The sequence below is a fragment of the Amphiura filiformis genome, chromosome 12, assembly GCF_039555335.1.
Source record: "Amphiura filiformis chromosome 12, Afil_fr2py, whole genome shotgun sequence".
Lineage (NCBI taxonomy): Eukaryota > Metazoa > Echinodermata > Ophiuroidea > Amphilepidida > Amphiuridae > Amphiura > Amphiura filiformis.
The window spans coordinates 40,436,010-40,462,761 of NC_092639.1; the positions used below are offsets into that span (position 1 = coordinate 40,436,010).

The 26,752-nt window shown below is 38.4% G+C and overlaps 2 protein-coding genes across 2 annotated transcripts; one reads left to right on the top strand and one right to left on the bottom strand.

Annotated features, from left to right (window-relative positions):
* The first annotated feature begins 2,917 nt into the window (after positions 1-2,917).
* Positions 2,918-14,146, top strand: LOC140166191 (uncharacterized). The gene is made up of 4 exons (XM_072189592.1): positions 2,918-3,447; positions 6,819-6,887; positions 8,349-8,723; positions 9,987-14,146. Exons 1-4 carry the CDS (start codon positions 3,292-3,294, stop codon positions 10,458-10,460), a joined length of 1,074 nt encoding a protein of 357 aa, XP_072045693.1. The 5' UTR covers positions 2,918-3,291; the 3' UTR covers positions 10,461-14,146.
* A 2,891-nt stretch (positions 14,147-17,037) lies between these two features.
* Positions 17,038-26,053, bottom strand: LOC140166193 (uncharacterized). Its single transcript, XM_072189593.1, has 4 exons — positions 25,563-26,053; positions 24,571-24,630; positions 22,544-22,777; positions 17,038-21,908 (listed from the first exon to the last, which is right to left on the bottom strand). Exons 1-4 carry the CDS (start codon positions 25,707-25,709, stop codon positions 21,009-21,011), a joined length of 1,341 nt encoding a protein of 446 aa, XP_072045694.1. The 5' UTR covers positions 25,710-26,053; the 3' UTR covers positions 17,038-21,008.
* Between the last annotated feature and the right edge of the window lie 699 nt (positions 26,054-26,752).

Here is a 26,752-nt window from a genome sequence, read left to right on the forward strand (position 1 = left end):
AATGAGACATGATGGCAGAATACCTTGGAACTAAGACTAAACCTACCAGAATACAGCACATGGTCTAACCGCACTGTTCTCCAGCAGTTTAAGGAACAACTCCAGCATAACATAACTCACAAGGTGCTCTTGAGAGACCAGTATTAACCCTAACCTATATCAAAGCCATGAAACTCCTCCTATGCTCTTTATACAATATTCAGCACTAAACATGACTCCTCCAAAGGAGCACCCAAAAGGGAAATCCAACACCAGAAACATCACTGATTCTTTGCAACCGGGGTTGCAGGTGTTCGCAAAGGTAATTGGCAAAGGTAATTTTCAGCTCCCCGACACTGCAGCAGTGTCTCCCTTTTCCTAAATAAAGTTCGGCAAAAAGTCGAATGTCAACTTTGCGCACTTATACACAATTTTTGCCGATTTTGCAAATGTTTGTAACTTTTAACTATTTCGGTCAACTTTGGACAATTGACCCTGTGACATAGAGCCTCAGGATAAGCGTCAAGAAGACCATGTAAACCTGTTATGTGAAAACTGTTCTACTTTGAAGAGTGTTTTGCCTGCCAATTTAGAAAGATTTAATAGATTTCATTTTTTGTAGGCTTTTTGAATGTTAGGTAGTTTATTTATGATAAAAGACCACATTTTGATATTAAATGTTAAAAAGAAATCAGTTTCATTGGAAATATATGTTTAAATTGTGTACAATTTGATTTTTTTTAAATGCGATATTTATATTTATGATCGAACTTTGTGATAAGTTTATCACCAATTTAGCCACTTGAAGTGAATTACTGCAGAGGCAGGGTTATCTTCAGTAGATAGCAGGGTTTATCGCATGCAGTAGATATCAAACCATGACCTGCACGTTTACCTGCTATAGGGGTATATCGTGTGCAGTCAGATGCAATCATTTCAACCTATATAAATAGAAAGCCAAAGATCCACATAGGGAGGCGATATACCCTGTGCAACGTGTTAGAATTTATCCTCAATTAAAAACACAAAGAAATTTTGCAAATGAGTGGGGACGACATGTAGGCCTGGGCCTATAGTAAGAGAGCAGTGCTAATGTTTGGTGAACAAATCTTTTGAACAAAGGTTTGAAAGTAGCTTGTCAGTGCGCCTGTAACATTTTATGCAACTAGATGGGCTTTTTCTCCGGGGGGGGGGCACATCAACAAATTTTGGTGGGTATGTTCCACCATAATTTTGAGGTGGTGGGTCTTTGGGAGCTGACGCCGTACCGGTAAAATGGGGTCTTTTGTAGTTGCGAACCGGGCTGCGAACAAGTAAAATGGGGTGTTGTGGAGCTGCGGCGCGAATAGTCAAAATCAAGGGTCTTTCTTGGCTTTTTGGTTGAAAATTGCCTAAAAACAGAAATATGAGGAATGAGAAATTTTTTTATCTTTTAGAGCTGAAATTATCAAAATCAAGAGCTATCAAGGGTCTTTCGGAGCTCTATTTTGATCAAATATAGGGGGTCTTTCGGAGCTGCGAAATCCAAAAAGGGGGGGTCTTTCCGGGGAACATAGGCCTACCCGTATGGTCATTTGTGTTGAGTCCCCCCTCGGGGCTTTTTCCCACCCGAATATCCCTTTAAACTTTGCTTAATAAGAAAATAGCATGAACCCGGTGATTATTCCAAGTTTTTGAGCTGTCACAATTCCAGAATTGTGACAGTAACAATTCTAGAGTTGTGAAAGTTCTATAAATATGGGTCACCAGAGCTTATAATATTTTTGATCTTGATCATGATGTTCGGCCAACTGCAATCAGTGGCATGACCAGGACCTATTTCAGGGGGTGGTGAGGGGGAAAAGGGGACGAGTAGGGAGGAAATAAATTTGACGAAAATTGTTTAAATAGGCTAAAAACAAAGTACAAACAAAAAAAACTTGAAAAATAAAATATCAGGGCGGCTAGCATCCCACAGAGGAGGCAAGAAGGGGCTAGACTTCTAACTAAGGCAGGCTTTGACTGCAACCATAAAGCCGGACAAATAAGTACAATTGTAAGAATAAAAATGTGCCTCGTCATAACAAGCTAAAAAATCTGGTTATTCAATAGAATTACTCATATCGAAATGTTGAACCACTGCATGGTTAAGGTCATAGTCTAGAGTTCAATGAAAATTGAGGAACTTGAATACTTTTTTAACTACTTAACTAAGTTATACAAATGTTGAATAAAACCATTCAAGCGTGATTTTATTTTTGACCTTGTTCGGGTAAATCGTAAGTTTAGTCATTGGTTAAATATTTTTTATGTCGATATAATATTCACGAATATACTTTTTTGTATCAATACTACATGCCCAGGTTAGTAACGAAATCAAAACCTAGAGAGATCTAGGAGGAAATGCTAGTAATTGTAGTAAGAGTTTGTTCTTTCTGAAATAATAAAATTAACTTGAATAACCTTGATCGGAAACAAAACAGTGAAATTTACACTATAGAATATAATACGTTTAAATAATAGCAATTTCACTTCCTGCTATATACATTGTACCAATATGGTTGCAGTATGATGGTGGGAAAATCAGTATTTTACCTGTATTTCCTTCTTATAACCGTGTTATAATACCTGAGTATATTCAGTGTTTGGTTACATACGTCTTTCCTGTTTATTAAGTACCTTGCAGTCGAGAACATCCTGTTATCATGGACATTTGTATGACTTCATTCCCGACTTCATTTCGTGAAAGTGACGGTATTCATGGTATTGTTTACTGCTGCATATTTGGATGAGTGTCAAAACCAGAGAACGTGTTACCAATTTTGGGCTACCAATATAGAAGAAACTATGGTCGTCACAAACCTGCACTATTAAACTTCATAGTCCAGGACTAAGGGCCAACTTTATTTTGGCCTAAAGGGCCAACTTTATTTTGGCCTAAATTAATTTGACATTAGGCTATTTGGAAAAATCGGACATCATATTACATGTATTAATTATCTCAGCTATGTATAGATATAAACCGAGATTCATCGTTTAGTGTCGACTTTCAACTTATAGGAGACAATCGTCATTACAACACGTGGAAGTTGTTTTCATTCTGGAATAACATTAATATTCTTGGTCATGACAGAATAAAGACGACCGAATCTCATAGTTAAGCTTTGACAAGCTTCGGAATATTGTGAACGGAATTGGACATTATGGCCACCAATTTCTGAATCCGTCATGATAACAGATTATCAGAACAGTTAGACAAGCTCCATTTTGTAAAAACAAACTTGATTTGTGTTCAATATCAGCATTACTTCATTCCAGTTGTAAAAAAACACCATGGCGGGTTACCAACCCAGAACAACCGCCAAAGCCAGCATCGTTCTCCTCTTCTTCAGCGTTTCATTGTTTGCTGTATTCTTATCATGCAAAGATCATTGCTTATTTTATAGTTTTCAAGACCATTACTGGATATCATTTTGGACAGCGATACTGGTAAGTGCAATTACTAATTATGTAGGCATAAGAAAACATTATCATGATTATGAAAGATCGGGTTTGGAAAAACAAGTATATAGGCCAATGCTTTCTGTCCCATTTTAATTTTGTTATTCGTCACAAAAATGAGAAAATAATTATAATGGTTTCCAAATTTTACGCCCTATCATTGACAAGATGATTTTCCTTAGACGATTCTGGTAGTATGCATCATATTTAAAGTCATTCCTTTTTAGGGCCTATATGGTACAAAAAAGACCCTTCTTTTTGCTTATTTTGAATGGTATAATATAAAATAAGTAATAGGGAGCATGGTGGCCGAACGGAACGGGCTCCGACTCATAATCGGAAGGTTGCGAGTTCGAGCCCCGAGTTCGAGACTCCATCGTGTTGTGCCCTTGAGTAAGGCACTTTATCTCGATTACTCCTCTCCACCCAGGTGTATGGGTACTGGCATTTTCTTAAATTCTGGGAAGGTAACAGACTCACTGTGGAGGAGGTGTAGCGATCCCTCTGTAGCAACATTACATGCAGGTGTGGGGGATGGACAGTCACTCCTACCACTGTTTACAGGATCGCCTCCTTTACCTTACCTTAATAATACGTGTTTGGGTTTTCTCTAAACTGCAATGTTCAGAGTTTGAGTAGGCCTAATGTGACCAGTTTCAGGGGGTGTATGGGTGTAACGATATTCTGTTCTGTATAAATCTTATCTGTCATGTTATCACATTGTTACGGGGGGTCAAAAAGGTCTAAATACAGAAGCCCTGTAAATATATACATATCACGGCAGCCAGCATCACAAAGATGTGGGAGGGGGCACAGGGGAAAGCTGCCTGGTTACGTCAACGGTGTGTCACGATACGTAGGGAACGGCATTCAGAAAACATTTTTGAAAACTTCAGAAAACATCGCGAACATTCTGACATAATGTTATGAAGTGTTAACAAAATATTTTGCAATAACATTTTGATAACATTTTGGTAAATATGGTTGTTGTGTTTTTTCATCATACGTTTTTAAAATGTTTTCATGACCTTCAAGATATCATAACCCGACATTTAGGCTAAATGTTATTAAAACGTTTTGACCAAAACCAAAACGTGTAGCCTACTTATAACATGTTTTATAACGTTTAAAACATTTTTGTATTTTGCTGGGGGTACCGTATGTATCATGTGTATGGGGGTTCAATGACATGATTGGCGTTTACGTTTGTAGCCACCCCTAACTAGGGATACACTCATGAAAACCCACCGTTGAAATGCGGACCCATATCCCCCGATCGAACTGCGGACGTCCCCGGTTGCCCAAATTGCACGTTAAAGCATAAACACGACTATATATATAGTTAATAATTTCTCAAATGTGTTCCGGTTGGATAATAAACAAGATATTCCTGAAAAAAATTGGTGCCAGTTCCAATTTACAATGTAATTATTATTTGAATGTAATGTTAAAGATGGTTCCGAAAAATGGCCAAAAGCAATTCGACAAATAAAAAAAATAGGCAAATGTGGTGACTAATTTGCATATCTTGCGACAAAAATTGCATCGGATCTTACGACTGCCGCTTACCACAACCTCATCAAGTTACATCCCTATACGCCTCACCAGTTCTTCGAAATGGCAAAAAAAACACCCCAAAACAATTTTTAAGTTAAATATGCAAATTAGCTACCTAATTTGCGCCAAAAATTGCATCAAGTCTTTGGGCAGTCACTTACCACCACCCTACCAAGTTATACCCCAATACACCTCACCAGCTCGGTGAAACTGCCGCTTACCACAACCTAAGTTATATCCCTTACGCCTCACCAGTTCTTCGAAATGGCAAAAAACCACCAAAAACAATTTTTTAAGTTAAATATGCAAATTATCTACTTAATTTGCATATTTTGCGCCAAAAATGCATCAAGTCTTAGGGCAGCCACTTACCACCACCCTACCAAGTTACACCCAGATACACCTCACCAGCTCCGAGAAACTAACCTGGAAGCCAAAGGCATTTAAAAACAAAGTTCACACAATACAAATGTACAGGGTGTCCCAGAATGATTTGTACCGTGTTTGCAAAAATAACTAAAAATAGAAGACGGGCAGTGTATCTATTTTTGATACCTGTATTATAATCTTGGACATGTCTCCTACTTATTCTGTTAATTTCAGCACGCTACCTTTATTTGTTTTGGCGTGGCATGGAATAACGTAAAATCGATGAAAAACCTGCTGTTCATTTTCAGCGCAAACGACTCGCATACCCTTGAAAAATGGCACAACACACTTGATCAACTCATGGATCTTTTTATGTACATTTAATGTCAATCAAACAACTTTCATTCTTTAACTGATTCGTAACGTCATAAATAATAGGCCTAGATGGATATCGGATATTTAGTGGAAATATGAACGGGGCACAACTAAAATACCTGCATAACTTTTTCCAAATAACTTTGTGCTGAACGCTTAGTAATTTTACAGATTTTCAAAATAGGTTGCATTGTCAAAACTTAGAATTCACCATTTTTACGCAATCTTCTATAACTTCTACTAAAAACGTCCAATCTTTAAAATCTAAAAAATCTGAGAAAGCTAAATATATGTAGAACTTAAAATGCAAAACAATATAACCAATAAAGATGCCCTTCATACCTAAAAAATTCCATCTTTTCCGGTATAGATCATTCTGGGACACCCTGTATAAGACCCCATTATAGCATAAGGCAATTTATAAGTCATTTTAAATGATTTTAAATGTGACGTAAACAATTTGTCTATAACACGGAGAGATATAAAATGTAGGGATTTGGGTACTTTTTGATCAATTTTCACAGAAATTGAAGGATTTTGACCTATGTTTTTGTTTGTCTGTTTACCCTGGGTCGCTGAAACAAAGAATTATATTAATTAAATCACCTAATTTATAATTAATAAAGGCCAAGAAAGATTAGCAAAAGTATGTTCATTTAGTTAAAACAATAGTAACATCCCTGTTGTGTGCAAAAATATGACTCTATACGACAATGCAAATCAGGATCAATTCATGGACTAAGTGCACAGGGAAATGTTGAGTATGTAAATTAAATGGAACAGCCAAAATGCCAATGGGTATGTAATTTAACTAGAACAGCCTTAAATTGATATCGATATTAATATTGACGTCACAGATTCGATTTGTCACGTGATCGTCAAACCTGTACTAAAGGTGTCAGTTCTGCAGGAACTGACACAAAAATTAAATGTGTGTGTGTCCCCGGTTGTATGGTGTTTTCTCAGAGGGGTGTGCCGGTGTTTGCGATTATTTAGGGGTATGACTATACTACCCGTCGTATTGTTTAAAATATCGTTTTTACTGCTTGTTTTTACAGGGGATATTTTCGGCATGTCTCGGGCTCGGTCTGTCGTGTTCGAAAGGCTCAAGAGGGCAAAGAAATTGCGTAAGTTTGATTTCTTTATTTCCCCGGCTCTGCCTTTCATTCTGTAGAAGCTGTACTGTCCCTAGTGGCGGCGCCAGGAGGCATGGGGGCAAATGCCTCCAATCAGGACTCTTGCCCACAGTTGTCCATCAGTAAAAACCTAAAATTACGAACATTTCCACTTTCTTGCGACAATTGTGCACAATGATTGGTTGATTTTGCCCCCCCCCCCCCCTTTAAAAATCTCCCCCACCCCCCATATTTTAGGTATCAAAACTCCAATTTACATAGACCTTGGCCCAATTTACAGAGATCTTGATTTATAGTTGACAAATTGAACATCCATAAGATAGTTTTACCGATTTTAATCAAGGGAAGTGCACAACGAAAATACAATATTTTCAATTAATTTGTTTTAACATCAATTAGAATCAATTAAAATCAATTAGGTATGGATTGAATTTAAAATGTTAAACATTTGATAATTATGTATGATGTAACACTTTGATCAATTATATGAATATCATATCAGACAGTTTTTGATACCAAATAGAAATTTAATAGTGAATAATCACTATACAGAGTAGGAATCGGATACACATCGATACCGAGTTTCTTAGTGCACAAACACTTTGAACCAATCTTTTAAAAACTGCCACCGGCTCATCTACAAATGTGTCTTTGTAAAAATCCCCAAATGAGTTAAAAATTAATTATAAACTAGTATTTCTCAGGCTTTAAGGGTGGGGTATGAACGTTTGGACAGTATTTATTGTGGGACATTAGAGCACATCAGACATATCGAATTGCATTCTGAATACGAAGAATGTCCTTCTGATATCAAATAATTTAGATTTTTGAAATTCGCAATGTAATACACATTTTATGGCAAATCATTAAAATTGATATTTTTGATATTTAACAATACTCGAAATAAACTTTATAAATCTGATGATTTATACTTGAAGTGTATGTAGGTGGGATGAAAAGCCGACAATCAATTGAAAATTTTGACCTTTCGTATTGAAGAAATGGATTTTTTACCAAAACACCAAAAAAATTAGGTCTTTTTGGGAAAAAATCCATATCTTCAATATGAAAGGTCAAAATTGTCAATTAATCGTCGGCTTTTCCTCCCAGCTACATACACTTTAAGAATATATCATTAGATTTACAAAATTTACTTCGAGGACTGTTATATATCAAAAATATGAAAAATATCAAATTTTAATAATTTGTCGTAAAATTTGTATTATATCATGAATTTCAAAAAATGAAAATTATTTGATATCAGAAAGACATTCTGCGTATTCAGAATGTAATTCGATATGTCTGATGTGCTCTCATGTCCCACAAAAAATACTGTCGAAACGCTTAAAACGCTCATTCCAGATCCCTTAAGGATTTAGCTATTTGTGTGTGTGTTATAGTGAGTAAACCATCAATAGTTCATTGACGTTTTTCTTCTCTTTTCTCAAACAGGAGGGACGCTGCTTCTGCATATTCATGTTCCTGTTCCTATTAGTCTCACTAGTCTGTGCAATATTCGCTGCACGACCCATCCTTGGTCATTTCGACTTGAATTTAAACAACCAAACTAAAATACCATTCATATTAGACTTAATGCATAATAATCTTACCTCAATAGATGAGGATTTCAGGAGCAATTCTCTCATCCACTGGGGAGCTATGGCAGGCATAGCTGTTTGTTTGGCGTTGGTTTCGTTGATAATGTGCTGTATGTTTTGTTGCTGCTGCCAAGAAGCGCAAGATCCGTATGAGGCTGTGCCCCGACCACGACAAAGGAAACAGAAGAAGAAGAAGCAGGAGCGACAGCCCAATCGACAGCCAGAACAGGTAAATAAAAAGGTGAAATTTAAGCGAAGATGACATTGAAGTGACAGACAATCACCATTCTGCATAGAAAGCTGAATTTATATGCCATCGCTGAGCGACAAGCGATTGGTATTTGACCAGTGAGATAGCGCGCTTTTTCCCAACGCAACAACAACAAAAAGCGCTACCTTATTATGAAACCAATCGCTCGTCGCTCAGTATGTATATACCAGGGGTCGAACTAAGAGACTCGGACAAAAAAGGATTTGGACTCAAACCAGAGTCTGGTCCGAATCCAATCCAATTAAATCCATGTAAGGGTTGCACACCAGTAAATAGCCCCCATTTACTTTCTGTACAAACAGGATCCGGAAAACGTCATTTACTGGTGTGCACTCTATTTGATGTAAGATCTCAAGTTGATCCCAAATTTTACTTCACTTAAGGAATCGGATAGCAACGTTTGTACAGTATTTTTGTGAGACATGAGAGCACATCAGACACACCAAATTCATTCTGAATACGAGGCATGTCCTTCTGATTTCAAATAATTTGGATTGTTTTTGAAATTCGGGCCATATAATACACATTTTATGGCAAATTGTTAACAATTTATATTTTTGACACTTTAAAAAATATAAATTGATAATAGACTGTTAAAACAGTCCTCGAAGTAAACTTTATAAATCTAATGATATGTACTTAAAGTATATGTAGCTGGGAGGAAAAGCCGTCCATCATTTGCAAATTTTGACCTTTCGTATTGTAGATATAATTTTGGGGCAAAAATGTTCAATACGAAAGTTCTACTAACATTGAATGACGTGCCGTTTCATAAAGTTCAGCACGTCGAAAGAAGACCAATATTATTGAAAACAGAATTAAAAAGACTAGTTTGTGTATGACGTCCTGTCAATCAGACCAAAATGCCGTACTGCGCAGGTCAGCAACCAATCACGCCGCGCCCTTGCATTGACGTCAGACACAAACGTCTTTTTAATTCGGTCTTCAATTCCATTTTGGAGAAAGGTGCGCACTTTTGGCATGTTTGGCGTAATCCTAAATTTTCTTGGTTCAGTGGCCGAACTAGTAGTAGTACCTTTGCTACACAACACAATATTCGGTTTGCGAATGCTCTTCTTTAAGAGCACTTAGCCTACTGTAATCACATTGTAGCATGCACAACACTTGCAAGGTACAATCTGCCTCGAGATTGTTCGTGCAGGTTGTTTTTTAATTTAAACTCATTTAACTTCATATCTTTATCCGTTTCTTTCAACACAGAGAGCTAGAGCGCCGGCGGGAAATCCAAACCCTTCTACCACGGCTGTGACTGTTCAAATGGATCACATTCGCGGCATCACTTCCCCAATAGGAATTAGTGAAGCCAGGCCTCCACCCTATGCACCGTCAGTCACCGGGAACATTGCCGGTGACGCAACCCTTTTTGGCCATGCTTCGGCTCCACATTTCACCGACAGTGCGACTCTTCAGCGGGACCTTGCCAGAGAACGAGGGGGATGGAGCGGTTCATCACAGCAAAATATGGATCCAGATTCCCCTCCAGACTTACCAACGTCACCGCGACCAAGCACACTAAATAGAGCGGCTAACCCTGCTGATTATCCGCCAGATGTACCGACATCGCCACGACCAAGTACGCTCAATCGACAAGCTGATAATAATCCACCTGAAGTACCGATTACGCCGAGACCAAGTATTCCTCGTATGGATAACAACCAGCAGACGTCTCCCTAATTTACAGCGGGAACTTGAGCTGCATTTGACAACTGCATTTGACGAAGTGCGAAATGACTTAGATACCACTCCGGGTGAATACCTCCAACCTATACCCACCGACTATATTGAGCCTAATCAACCAGATCGAGAGAGGATCACCCGGAGTCCGAATGCTAATCCGGACCAATACCTTCAACCAAATCCCCCTGACTACGTTGAATCTAATCAATCAGATCGTGAAAGAATAATCCGGACGCAGAATCTGAATGCGATTCCGGGCGATTATCTCCAACCTAATCCCCTGACTATGTTGAGCCTAATCAATCAGACCGTGAAAGAATAATCCGGACGCAGAATCCGAATGCTAATCCGGGCGATTATCTGCAACCTAATCCCCCTGATTACGTTGACCCTAATCCAGCAGATCGCGAAAGAATAATCCGGACGCAAAGTCCGAATGCTAATCCGGGCGATTACCTCCAACCTAATCCCCCTGACTACGTTGAGCCTAATCCAACAGATCGTGAGAGAATAACACAGACGCAGAGGCCTGACGCTGAATACCTTCGTCCAAATGCAGACCCATCACAGTATATTGAGCCAATAGCCGATAACAACGCGAGTGAATATAATTATGCATATGATCACGATATCAATTCTTTGGCACGTGGTAATTTAGACAACAATGCCCGTACCCAAAACAATGCGGCATTAAACTATGTGATCCCAACTGTTGACAATAACGCCGCTGAAGTGAACTACTTTTAAACAAGTGCCGGTTAGTGTCTTTCCATATCCTCAAGCGTATGACATCATGAGTCACAATAGCGCCTGTTTTCCGCATTGTAAGCCTTGGCTTCATGAAGACAATGAAGACTATAAACATAATCATCACATCGCGATCAATCTGTACGCATGCGTGCTCATCACATGAATTAAGAGTAGCAGGTTTAGCATGTTCGGTTTAAACTTGACCATGGAATTAGGATACGGAAAGACCGGGCGTAGCAAGCGTTTGGACAGGGTGTAGGCAGGTAAATTACACTTGAGATCTTTTCAGCTGCGTGGGCGCGGCAGTAACAATGGAGCTGCCCACCTAGATGAAAATAATTTCACTTGTTATTTACACACCTGTCAGGCTGGACGAAGTCCATGGGCTCCGAGGGTTCAAGGGCCCAGAGCAAAAGTGACGTTAGGGCTGGTAAAGGAGATGTTAAAAGGGCTCTGCACTTATGGCCCCCGATATGATGCTCTTGCTACGCCCCTACCCCTGAGAAAGAAGATCATCTGATAGCTTCTGATCGCACTTCTTTGTATAATCATTGCCGATCCCTCAATCCTCATTCATTCCTCGAACAAAGGCCTCAGAGTGAAATAAGAGTCCATGTGGGACACAGATGATCTAGGGTACCCGAACGAGGAATTTAGATGTCAGAGTGTTATGGATCACTAACCAATCACACTATCACAGCGATCAACGAGCGTTCACGGCTCGACTCTGAACGGTACGTTTACTGCGCGTATACCAAAATGTGGACATGCGACAAATGTCGGGGTTTTGTTAGACACCAGGAAGACCTGCCGATACGCATCTTATATGACGGCTAATAATTGCATAATTGTCTGGAAATATTAAAGATATACAGAAGGAATGTGCAGTGGCCAGAAATAATAGGATTAAACGTTCATACGTTTATTCGGAGCTTGTATAGTAGCTTATAGTCGGCATGCCGATTGTGTACGACAGGGGTGTGATTTGTCTGGATTTTTTGTGGCCAAATTTTACGCAATTTTATTGATGTTCAGCCCATTTTAGGTTATTTTTGCCCAATTTCACGCTGTTTTTCTGGATTTTTAAAACTATTTTCTGGATATTTCACAAGCTGTACGGTAAGCGACGGTTGACGTCCGTATGACATCATTGACACGTTCAAGCACTGCCGAGATTTGGTTAGATTTTCGCTCGTGGATGCGGTACGTGAACGTTTGACGTCATGTCACTTCAACCGCTGTAAATTATCATAACCAGTCGGACCTTTTGAATCACATCAAATTGACGTCACACTTTCACATAACACGTGTAAGAATCAAATTGTATCTAGGGCCTCCTCTACGGACTAAAATATGACCAGATGTGTGTGTATTTCAATCACACATTGAGAAGATTTGTGGCATCATGGACTTTTAAAGCCTTAATGTACGATTTCTGTCAAATTTTAATTTTGTTATTTACCCAAATTGCTGAAATACTATTAGTAATAACCACCGGGAAGGCTTTCTGTCCATTATAAGCTTAAATAACAAGGGAAAGTGAAAGAAAACACACTGGCTATTTTGGTCGTTTTACATGGAGTTCTATCAAAATTGCTCTGTTGATCTACAAACACATCACATTTGGCTGATTCCATTTAGGTGTAAGTTGGGACATGTGCAAACATTACAAATGTCAAAATCAGGTTTAAAAAATGAACTAATTTCATATTGCAAGATCGTACATTATGGCTTTAATAGTAATCTACAAGTTTTGGTGAAGTAATGAAATAAACGTACTAGAATACTCAGAATTTACAACTTAATATTTTTACCATGCCAAGTTGTACGCATGTTGTTGGGTTAAATCACAGATTATTTAAATGGTTAAACCCAAAATGCATCATTCTCGTTTTATACATACTATTTTCAGGCTCACAGAGTGAATTTCTTAAACATGCAAGATTAAGAAATCATCTATCTCTTATTTCAGAGCTCAAACTCCAGAAAATTTTTATGTAACATTAAAATTATGTTCAATAGGTTCTCTATCATACTCAGATTCCAAAATTAGTGATTTATAGTGCGCTACGCACAGGCACGTTGATCATCAGCCTCAGCACACTTTACAGGTTGTCGCTGACCACTACGACCCCACATCATTCCATAAACCATTAAACAACAATTAAGGGACTTTGCTGCTTCAGTTAAGAGCGCACGCCCTAGACATTCCACAAATAACCTTCGCAACCAGGATCAGCTCCCCGAGTTTCGTACGGGTTGCAACGAGACAAAGTAGCAGTAAGTTCCTTGTCAGGGGAATTTCAAGCTAACTAAATTAATGACCGACTATAGCAAGTATATTTAATACGAAAGAATGAATCAAGTTAATGCTTGTCATTTTTTGTCAACCAAATTGGTTCCACCACAGATACTGTGGTTCCACATACCTTGGAGCAACCAACGTTGCGGTCAGTACCACCGACCTTCAGCTGAGCTGTGATATCAAATACCAAATTGGTTCATGGTAACTTCCTGATGTTCCCTTGATGTTTAACATCACAACCCAGATGAAGGTCAGTGGTACTGACCGCAACATTGGTTGCTCCAAGGTATATGGAATCAATCTGGTTGATTCATTCCTTCCATACTGCAGTTACTGTCCGTTTTCCTATACACAATACAAAGTGCTCTTTCCCATTGACGCGTGACCTCTACAAATAGCCCTACGTTAAAAGTATGGGGATATGACTAGTTAACGTCGCTGTGTTAAAAATAACCGGCCAATATTTAAAGTACTCTTCTAAAGTTCTAGAAAATATAGTTTTTAACATGTCCTAAATTTTTAGCTAATTTAGATGTTTGGAAATATGCGTACTTTGGTGTTTTAGTTAATGTTATAGGTAATAGTACATTGCCTAGTTAACGTCGCTGTGTGAAAAATAACCGGCCAATATTAAAAGTACTCTTCTAAAATTCTAGACAATATAGTTTTGTAACATGTCCTAAATTTTAGCTAATTTAGGTGTTTGGCATTTGTAAGCCTTGGCTTCACGAAGACTATGAAGACTATAAACATAATCATCACATCGCGATCAATCTTTACGCATGCGTGCTCATCACAGTCATGAATTATGCCCGGGGAATTATGAGTAGCAGCTTTAGCGTGTTCGGTTTAAACTTGACCATGGAATTAGGATACGGAAAGACCGGGCGTAGAAAGCGTTTGGACAGGGTGCAGGCAGGTATATTGCACTTGAGATCTTTTCAGCTGCGTGGGCAGTAACAATGGAGCTGCCCACCTAGATGAAAATAATTTCACTTGTTATTTACATCCCTGACAGGGTGGACGAAGTCCATGGGCTCCGAGGGTTCAAGGGCCCAAAGCAAAAGTGACATTAGAGATAGGGATGGTAAAGGAGATGTTAAAAGGGCTCTGCACGTTTTCCTTGTCCATGGCCCCGATATGATGCTCTTGCTACGCCCCTACCCCTGAGAAAGAAGATCATCTGACCACACTTCTTTGTAAAATCATTGCCGATCCCTAATCCTCATTCATTCCTCGAGCAAAGGCCTCAGAGTGAAATAAGAGTCCATGTGGGACACAGATGATCTAGGTTACCCGAACGAGGAATTTAGATGTCAGATTGTTATGGATCAGTAACCAATCACACTATCACAGCGATCATCGAGCGTTCACGGCTCGACTCTGAACGGTACGTTTACTGCGCGTATTCCAAAATGTGGACATGCGACAAATGTCGGGGTTTTGTTAGACACCGGGGAAGACCTGCCGATACGCATCTTATATGACGGCTAATAATTGCATAATTGTCTGGAAATATTAAAGATAGTATACAGAAGGAATGTGCAGTGGCCAGAAATAATAGGATTAAACGTTCATACGTTTATTCGGAGCTTGTATAGTCGACATGCCGATTGTGTACGACAGGGGTGTGATTTGTCTGGATTTTTTGTGGCCAAATTTTACGCAATTTTATTGATGTTCAGCCCATTTTAGGTTATTTTTGCCCAATTTCACGCTGTTTTTCTGGATTTTTTTTTACTATTTTCTGGATATTTCACAAGCTGTACGGTAAGCGACGGTTGACGTCCGTATGACATCATTGACACGTTCAAGCACTGCCGAGATTTGGTTAGATTTTCGCTCGTGGACGCGGTACGTGAACGTTTGACGTCATGTCACTTCAACGTCCAACCGCTGTAAATTATCATAACCAGTCGGACCTTTTGAATCCCATCAAATTGACTTCACACTTTCACATAACACGTGTAAGAATCAAATTGTATTTAGGGCCTCCTCTACGGACTAAAATATGATTAGATGTGTGTGTGTATTTCAATCACACATTGAGAAGATTTGTGGCATCATGGACTTTTAAAGCCTTAATGTACGATTTCTGTCAAATTTTAATTTTGTTATTTACCCAAATTGCTGAAATACTATTAGTAATAACCACCGGGAAGGCCTTCTGTCCATTATAAGCTTCAATAACAAGGGAAAGTGAAAGAAAACACACTGGCTATTTTGGTCGTTTTACATGGAGTTCTATCAAAATTGCTCTGTTGACCTACAAACACATCACATTTGGCTGATTCCATTTAGGTGTAAGTTGGGACATGTGTAAACATTACAAATATGCCAAAAATCAGGTTTAAAAAAAAAAAAAACTAATTTCATATTATAAGATCGTACATTATGGCTTTAATAGTAATCTACAAGTTTTGGTGAAGTAGTAATGAAATAAACGTACTAGAATACTCAGAATTTACAACTTAATATTTTTACCATGCCAAGTTGTACGCATGTTGTTGGGTTAAATCACAGATTATTTAAATGGTTAAACCCAAAATGCATCATTCTCGTTTTATACATACTATTTTCAGGCTCACAGAGTGAATTTCTTAAACATGCAAGATTAAGAAATCTCTTATTTCAGAGCTCAAACTCCAGAAAATTTTTATGTAACATTAAAATTATGTTCAATAGGTTCTCTATCATACTCAGATTCCAAAATTAGTGATTTATAGTGCGCTACGCACAGGCACAACGCCTAGACGTTGATCATCAGCCTCAGCACACTTTACAGGTTGTCGCTGACCACTACGGCCCCACATCATTCCATAAACCATTAAACAACAATTAAGGGACTTTGCTGCTTCAGTTAAGAGCGCACGCCCTAGACATTCCACAAATAACCTTCGCAACCAGGATCAGCTCCCCGAGTTTCGTACGGGTTGCAACGAGACAAAGTAGCAGTAAGTTCCTTGTCAGCTACCTTGTCAGGGGAATTTCAAGCTAACTAAATTAATGACCGACTATAGCAAGTATATTTAATACGAAAGAATGAATCAAGTTAATGCTTGTCATTTTTGTCAACCAAATTGGTTCCACCACAGATACTGTGGTTCCACATACCTTGGAGCAACCAACGTTGCGGTCAGTACCACCGACCTTCAGCTGAGCTGTGATATCAAATACCAAATTGGTTCATGGTAACTTCCTGATGTTCCCTTGACGTTTAACATCACAACCCAGCTGAAGGTCAGTGGTACTGACCGCAACATTGGTTGCTCCAAGGTATATGGAATCAATCTGGTTGATTCATTCCTTCCATACTGCAGTTACTGTCCGTTTTCCTATACACAATACAAAGTGCTCTTTCCCATTGACGCGTGACCTCTACAAATAGCCCTACGTTAAAAGTATGGGGATATGACTAGTTAACGTCGCTGTGTGAAAAATAACCGGCCAATATTTAAAGTACTCTTCTAAAGTTCTAGAAAATATAGTTTTTAACATGTCCTAAATTTTAGCTAATTTAGATGTTTGGAAATATGCGTACTTTGGTGTTTTAGTTAATGTTATAGGTAATAGTACATTGCCTAGTTAACGTCGCTGTGTGAAAAATAACCGGCCAATATTAAAAGTACTCTTCTAAAATTCTAGACAATATAGTTTTGTAACATGTCCTAAATTTTTAGCTAATTTAGGTGTTTGGAGAGGGTCGCACTTTTGTGTTTTAGGAAGGATATGTAAACGACAGATAACACCAAAAATATGAAGAAATTATTTCCAAACCGTGTTAAGTCAACAATCATTATGTTGCTCATTTTCAAGAATGCTGGTTTACAAAAGCAGACCATTGTCTCATTTCGTGAACAAAGGTCCACATACCATTGTTTCCTTTCGTTTCCTTTATAATCGGTTACCCAACTGAAGCTATAATACCAGCTTTATTGCGATATCGCACATGAAAACAGACACATGTGCACAACCAGAGAAGATCCGATTTAATCAGTTGAGCTGTTTCAGTGAGTGTTATCTTGGTTTAATAGCTTTTAATGGGGTTTAAGTCCTGCAAAGGTCGAGATGAATTCTACTGTAGACATGACTGCATCATGCCTTTACGATTCCTTTATGATTGAGAGTATTCAGAACAATATACCATCTATACTGAAATCGTAAAATTATTGCAATCTTTTTAAACGCAATATTTTACTCAGCACGTTTTAATGCAATTGTATCTCTTACATTATCACATGTCACACAAAAATATAAAACACTCTTTATTTGAATTAAATCATATTATTAAAGCAAGTTGGTTGCGTTTCATTGTAATCCTATAAAGTTTATGAAAATACCAAATAGCTGTTAACATGCTTATAGGTGATTTGTGGTTGTTCATTTAATAGTTATATAACTTTGGAGAATCGCTCGATTATCATCTTTTTCTTCCAAAAAAACCCAAAAATAAAAAATATAGTGACAGCCAAGGATGGCCAAGAACGATACACTCAGAAAGCCAAAACAAATGTGGATACGACTCGGGGTGGCCACTTTCCAACCTTCGATTCGTGGGCCACATGCAGCCCTCGACGGTGTGGTCATGATATGTGATTTAAAAAAACCCTATTTTTACAAACATAACTTTTTGAATACTAGAATCTAATATCAACATACTAGTATCTAATAGTACGTATGCAGCCCACTGAACTTCGCAGTGGGTCCTTGGTCCAAATGGTTTACCAATCCTGGATATGGGCGTAAAGCCCGATCCTGACTCCACTTCGCAGAGCGATGCGATGCTGCGATGCTTTTCAAACATCTCAGCATCCCGCGATGAAATTAAAATGTACATATTAAGTCTCTCTTATTATTATTATTATTATTATTATTATTATTATTATTTTAATTTCATCGCGCGATGTTGCGATGTTTTAAAAGCACGTGGGGTCTGCATCTCCTTTTAACTTTTTAAGGTCATTCTACCAACCTTGATTTTCCAGCAGCCAATCACAAACGTGCACGGCTGCGATATCGCAGCGCGATGCGATGCTGCGATGCTATAAAAACTGTAATATAAGCCAGGTTTTTATGAGCTCAGCGGTGAAAATTCTCATTCCGCGATGGAATTGAACAATGTTCAACTTTTTCGCATCGCGCTGCGATATCGCAGCCGTGCACGCTTCTGATTGGCTGCTGGAAAATCAAGGTCGGTAGAATGACCTTAAAAGGAGATGCAGACCCCACATGCTTTTAAAACATCGCTACATCGCGCGATGAAATTTGAATGTACATTTTAATTTGTTCGCGTGATGCTGCGATGTTTGAAAAGCATCGCAGAAGTGGAGTCAGGATTCCTGCCGCTTGCCGCTGCAGCAAGCAGCTTGACGTATCAGACAACATGGACAATGACAGGCCTTGATTCGGTCAGGGTGTCTGCAATGCGCGTGCTTCACGCCTCTCAGCGGCAAGCGGCATGACAGTATTATAATAGTGCTTAGTTATGTAATACGAAACATTTGAACCGAGCCCGTGGATCTTTTAATTTTTGTATTTTTGTTTACTTTTGTCTACTATCCTTGTGGTTTTTGATTTTTACTAGTGCAGTGTCAGTGTACACCACCATGGTTTACATCATACTGCATTAGTTTTATCTTGTTTTTTGTCCTCGAATCTTTCGATCTTTTAATGTTTCCGTATTGCATAACAACACTTTCCCTTTTAAGTTTTCAGAGTTTATTTTGTAACTTCCAATATTTGGTTGGCAAGTCTTATTGATTAACCCGGAAGTGTGGAAACCCTTTGTTGAGGAGATGAGCGGCCTAGACGGATTCGTTTCATTTGGAGGCAAAATCCGACGCAACCGAAAGGATCACATAAATGGCCCAATGTGCAGATGGGTCAATGAAGGCCGTTAACTTTGACTCAGCTATCATGGCTATCAAGATAGCGCCCATGCCGGTTTCCAGTGTTCATAATGCGGCTATCAAGATAGTGCCCATGCCGGTTTCCAGTGTTCATAATGCAATTATACCGGGTATATACAGTCGTCAACCTATAATCTTTAGCAAATTGGCAAGAAATCTTAAACTACAACCCTGGTCATGTCGTTGGATCCCATTTCACATTATAAAGCAGTATTTTTCAGATTAACACTGAAAATTGATCAGTATCAATCTTTTTGACCCATGTATACCGTAAACCCCGTCTACAAGCATATATAGTGTTTTTTATGAAAGCTAAATTAATTCGAAGCAAGCGTAAATATACCAATACAATAGATTGGTCTTAAAATAATACTTGTTTGTATGCTTGGATCCGTAATTTATTTGTTCAAACTCCATAATGGCGCCTGGATAAATGTAGCTTTCATTAAAAGTACTCTATATGCTTGTAGACGGGGTTTTACGGTATTGTATATACCCGGTGTATATACAGGGTGTCCCAGAAAAAATTACCGGGCGAACACATTTGAACGTAAGTCGAGAAATAGACATCAAAATCCAAAAATTTAAACATCAGCGTGTAGCCCATCTTATTCTGCATCTTATACGCCAATTTCGCTGGAATCGGTTGACTGATCGCGAAGAAAAGAGCGATAACATAACGCATGTGTCAATTCACTTCATTCCAAGTTTGAAAGAACGATTATTTAACATAATGCACACTAGTTGTTAACTGTCAATGGGCTTCATATTTTCTTCTGTGAAATCGTCGTTCTTTTTTTTTAAAAATCTGTTTCTTGCAAAACATTTAATTAGGTTTTGTTCAAATTTGAAAACCTGCACGATATTGAAAATGAAAGCTTGCATGTAAGATGATGCTCGGTACTTGTAAATATATATTTTTCGTTAATGTTGCATAAAGAATTATTGCATAAAGAATTCCAGCTGGCTTAAAAATTTCTCACACACATTAATGTTTTTGGAATATTTCAAGAAATTGTAATGCAAAGTTTAAATATTTTAAAACTTTAACAGTAATGATGTTGCATGGTATCAAAAATCACATGTAAAGCTGTAAGCACTTGATCATTGTTATTCTTGTCTCAAATGTTCTTTGGAAAGTTAAAATATAACATATTTGCACAACATGAAGAATTGAAGTTGGAAAGCTTCCAATAGCAGAAATCAAAGTATTACGGACAAACTGTTATTCATCTTCAGTGAAAGCATGAATGACATAACACCGTCCGATTATAAAATAAGTAATATGGACTAAATTTAATGAGATACAGACACTTTAGGCAGCGGTGAGCGAGCATGAAAAAAGTGTTTGTTGATCAAACTTGGAATGAACTGAATTGATGCACACATTATGTAATCGTTCATTTCTTCGCAACCAGTCAACCGAATCAAATAAAATTTTCGTATGTAGTGCACAACAAAATAAGCTATGCGCTACATTTTAATTTTTTTTTAATTCTGAGGTCTATTTTTCGACTTACGTTCAATTGTATTTGCTCGGTATTTTTTTCTGGGACACCCTGTACATGCTTATGTACATGCTTATGTACTTGGCGATGAAGCTCTAGTGTCATTAACGTATGGAGGATTGTCTTCATCTAAGGATGTCAACGTCACCAATCTTAGTTCAGTTGTGGCATAGGCATATTCACTGTCGTCTGCATTTGTTGTCTTCTTATCTCCATTGTCATAATCATCTGCTTTAATATCTTTCTGGTCAGGCACATCTACATAGTCATGATAGTCATTGTCTTCATTATCTGACTCATCTTCATCTTCAGCGTTATCTGCAGTATGGCCAGGATCTCCAGTTGGGTTTCCCACCTGGTTTTCCACGATCTCTGAATAGTCATGATAGTGCTGTTCTGCAGAACTTTCAACTGTTCCTGATGTTTGTACGTATGATGTAGAAACAGACGTTTCTTCGGAAACTGGTGTTTCTTCGGCAACAGATGTTTCTTCGGCAACAGATGTTTCTTCGGCAACAGATGTTTCTTCGGCATTAAAACCAGTTTCTTCGCATCCTGAGCCATTTTTAATGTCGTTTTCCTTTACGGCTTCAGCTTGAGTCTCTTCAACTTCTCTTGCGTTGTCATGGTTATCAACTTCGACATTTCCGAGCTTTCCGGAAAATGTCGTCGGCAGCTCAGTGTATTCATTCAATTCGGCAGTGAGAGCTTCAACGGATAAACCTCGGGATAAACCTTCTGAAATTTCCACAAGATTGGCCGAAAAACTTCTGCGATCTGACGACGGAGTAGGCATGCCCATATGTTCTCTTTGAAGAGTGGGACTGAGAAAAAGAGGTGGAGCAGTCGGGGCAACTTGGTTTGATTCTTCGGGTTTTGTAGGCGAATTGGGTGGATGTGAATCCCGTTTGTAATCGGCACTTTGTGGAGATCGCGTCGTCCAGGCGTTTACTGCAAGAGTATTAATATTTGCCTGTATAAAATGGTAAAAAAAAAGAAAGACCGTTAAATATTTTTCAAATGAAACGTCGTGAAAATAGATATAAAATCAACCAAAGCACATCCAAAATACCTTCTGCTCGTCATTCCATGTTCAAGTTTGACAATATGTTTGGAAAAGTTTGACGATTAACAATCATTAACTTTGCATAATTGGGCGTATGTAAATTACATCTTTAGCCTCGCTTTCAGTTTTCCGCTTCACTAACTCCAGCCTAATTGGAGTTAGCAGAGCCAAACGCTGCCAACGGCAACGAAGTGATAAATTACGAAAAAGGTGGATTCAGAAAAGCTTTCCCTGAATGTGGTGGACAATCGTAGAGAATGGATAATTTAAAATATCGAGGATGAGGTTTGTTTTGGGGCGGGGCGTAGGTGTGTGTGTGGGGGTGCGTTGGGCCCATGGGTAGGGGTGGATAGTTGTGTGTTTGTCATTTCCAATTAGTCCAAAGAATATTCACAAATAGGTACAAAGTGGTTGTCAATTGTGTGGATTCTTTGAAAGTTGAAGCTCTGGAAGTATAGGCCTATGCTTATAAACAATATTCCGTTTTTTATGCTCTTCCACTGAATTGGTAACTAAATTACTTGGATATCTTTAGCACTTACGTTTTTGTCTCGATTTTTATGACCACAGCACACAAATCCACACGTTATAGCAATCGTAAAACAAAGCAAGACTCCTGTATCAGCGCTCATCGCAATCCATAAGAACATGGCAGTCATATAGTTGTTATTCCCCGACTTGTGTCTGATTTCAGCAATCAATGCACCAATGATCAGGTAGATACATATCAAGACACAGATCATAAAGATGACACTTGCTGCTGCGTACAGAGTGCTCTAGAAATGATATAAAAATTTTGATCAAATTAATAGGTCCATCATTCTCCGACCAGTATTGGGGTTTTGGGGTAGGCCTATATAGCATACTGCAACCATGGTCATGCGCGTATTTTGGGGGGGCTTTGGGGGCGCCAGCCCCCGGGGTCAAAGTAGGGGGCGGCAAAAACGAAGGGGCGGCGGAAGAAGAAGGGGCGGCAAAAACAGGGGCGACAAAAAGGAAGGGGCGGCAAAACGAATTAGCAAATAAAAAAGGGCGCCAAAAATTGAAAAAGCATAATAAATTTTGAAAAAGTGTTGCTTTTGGGACGCTAGCGCCTAAAATGGTTTTTTTTTTTTTTTTTTTTGCTCTTCACTTTTCAAACGACCGTGAAAAAATTGGGTCAACCTTTTCGGGCTGTTAAGAAAGGGGCGGCAAAATTGTTTCTTCTTCAGCCCCCCCGGGGTTGGGGCGGCCACGGTACGCCACTGATGGTAACAAAGCCATCGCATTTGGCCTGTTCCAGTTGAAAATCATAGTAGTCTCGTCTGGCTGCCAGTGCTTGGGTATGACGTTGTTTTGGTGTCCATAGTTTTGTCTTTGATGGATATTGCTTCTCAAGACCACCAACCTCAAAAATAGGTTTACTGGATCTCTGTCAGCATTGATCATTTTGAGATATGGTGGGTCAAAGTTCACACAGAGGTCAAAATTCAAACTGCTCAAATGCTGTTGAAAAGTTCCCCCAAATTATTCCTCTTTAATATCATGGCGATCCAGAAAAAGTATACATTTACCTATCTGTGACATTCCCTTCTAGAGTTATAAGCAGAAAGGTCAAAGGTCACCATTCGACCTCCTTGGGTCAAAACCTGAAAATACTCCGATTTTTATGAAAATAGTCTCAAGTTCTTCGTCTTTTATTAACGATTAAAAAAAAAAAGAATTGTTTGCCATAGCTATGTGTTTCGTTACTATGGTAATGTGGTGACAAAGGTCAATGTTCATTGAATCACATAATACCTAGCCCTTTTTTGCTATGTTGTCATGGTTAGCAGCTGTTAGCCATGTACACAATACAAACTATTCTTTTTCTGCATGGATTTTCTATGATGAACAATTTGAGACTAATATGGTGAAGATAGGAGCATTATTCAGGTTTTGACCTTGAGAAACAATCTCCATCAAAAACAAACACATGGACAATAAAACAAGCTTCTGTGGTATAATTGCGTTTGGCAGCCGGACTATAACCCCTATACATGTATAAGACATTACCTAAATCTTCCACACACAAGTTCCACATAGGGAGAGGGAATTTCAAATGGGGTTATCTGAATGGGTGACACCATTTGAAATTTACACCCCTTGTGTGGGAGATTAAAGTCATGTCTTCTATATAAGGGGTGTATGGATTTCAGACCATTGAATAGGCCTACAAAATCATGAAAGTAGGCTAAGGTCTTTCAGTTGCAAAATTGTATCATTTCGCAAAAATGAGGTATTTTCCTCAAAGCTGGGAATTTCAGATGGAATTCGGGTGATACAATTTCTGGAAATTAAACCTCTTTAAATAATTATGTATAACTTCAAAGCTGCTGGGCCTATATCTAAATACGGCTGTACATTTAAAGCAACCGATTCCAGAACCGATATTTTTATAACTTGATTCGAATATCAGTGTTTACCCCATTTTGACTATAAAGAAGTTCTAGAGTAAATAGCTATTTTGGAACATGAACGTGATCAGCAACAACATAATGATATACAGTATGCTGAAGCCTTGTGGGCTCAAATAATTTGACCAACTTACCCATAAAGTGTCTAATTTCCTTGCGGAGACAATGAAACCAAAACTGGCCAACGATATTCCCTGTAGATAAATAAACAAGGACAGATTGTGAATTACATTAGTCTAGCCTTCGAATAATGATTGCTTGAATTCAGTTGATGGTCTTATTAAAGTGGGAAGCAAAGATAACACCATGTAGCCTTTTAGCAATACCATTTAGGAACGTAGCGCTATACAGGCGCAGAACCCTAATCATCATACATACACGTACAATAACCATCGCAACCATGATCAGCTCCCCGAGTTTCGTACGTGGATCGAACGGAACAATTATCAGTAAGTTCCTCATCACTGGTGATACTGGGTCTTTTTCGTCTTTTCCCCCTAAATTTTTATTTGCCCCCCCCCCCCCTGCACACCAAGAAAGCTTATACCCCTGCTATCGCCAAGAGCATAGCGCCTTAGCGATTGAGCTAACTCGACTGTATATACATTACACTACCCAGCAAACACTCAACATTTTAAAGAAAATGTTTTTAAATGTCAGGTTATTATAAAAGGTATAAAAACGTTTTAATAACATTCATACAAATTCTAATAGGAATGTTATTCAACTGTAGTCAAAAAATTTTGCAAAAATGTTTGCTCAAAATATGGAGCAAAATCGTTTTAAAAACGTATTCCATGACCTTGATGTAAACTCGACATTTAAGTGTTATTAAAACGTTTTAAATAAACATTTTAAGAACAATCATTTGTATTTCCTGGGATAAGCTAAGTAATTACCACCTTTTTTATGCGACAATAACTCAAAATCTATGCATCCCAATTTTAAAACTGAAATATCAAAAACAAACCCAGTTTTTTGTGCAAATTTTGATGCTTCATCCCCTCCCCCCAAAAAACACCATTCTTGTCCCTCATATATTTTGAGTTTATTGCATCGTAACAAATAGGCCGCCTAGTAATTAAAATTACTTTTTGTTTATGTGTTTATAATATATTATTCTTACCAATACTGCTGTCCAAATCGGAGCGAAATAAGATTTATGTTGATAATCGCACACGTTCATACAGCTTAAATAAAGGCTAAGAAGAACAATGCTAAAAATTAGAATAGCCACACTGCACCATAATGCTACACGTTTCTTGCACTCCATGTCACTGGTTCGAATCCACAAACTATTCGATATTTATTATCCAATATAGAAATAAACTGATGATATCTTGAGTCCGTTTTCAGCTAGGTTTCACCGTCTCCAAATCTACTGTTTTTATACTTAAATGCACTTCCACCATCTAGACGTTAATGCGTATGTAAGATAATTTTGATCAAAACAAAACTTAGACATGAAGTATAAATTTCCGCGGAACTTTAGTAACCATGATCCAGCTATATACTATATAGCACACAACATTAATACAATTAGACCTAATATTGTTTTCGTACGCATGAAAAATTATGTTAAATGTTGTATTCCCTGTTTGGATGACTATACAAAAACATTATCTTACACGTAAAAGTATTTCACCGTTCATGACACCACACCGGAAAATTTGTTAATCAGGGGGAGCCACAACAAGCTACAACATCCAGGAAATACATCCAAGCTACCATGGCTACGGAAGCGTGTAAGTGCCTCAAGCAGACAAACAAATAAATAAATAAATACATATTTTAAAATTACAATTACTACTCAGCTACTGGTGGCGTAGCCATGATTTTTCAGGAGGGGGCGCAAAGAGGGGCAAAGTGACTTGGGGAAGGGGGGTATTCGCCGAAAATAATCAAAATGGTAACAAAATGGCTAGTATCCCACAGGGCCAGGGGAGAGGGGGGCATTAAGGGGTGCAAAATTAATCATGTTCGTGGGCAACCTGCCCCTTAGTCGTCCCGCCCAAGCTACTGTATACGCCACGGGATGGGACAGGAATAAGAGGTCCGATTTTACAACGCAAAATATAGAATTATCTGAAAGGCATTTGCATTTCATAATGTTGTAAATTTGTTCGTTTCTTTGTTTTAGCAGAAATGTGATATGCGTTTGTCATCAACTGAAAACAACTGCAACAGAAAGCTAGCAAAGAATATAGACTGTAATAATTTATTTTCAATGTTTCCGCAGTATAGTTAGCCTTCTCCGAAGTCCACTCCCATTTTGCATACTCTGGTTATTGCATTTCAGCATAAAGCTCTGATTTG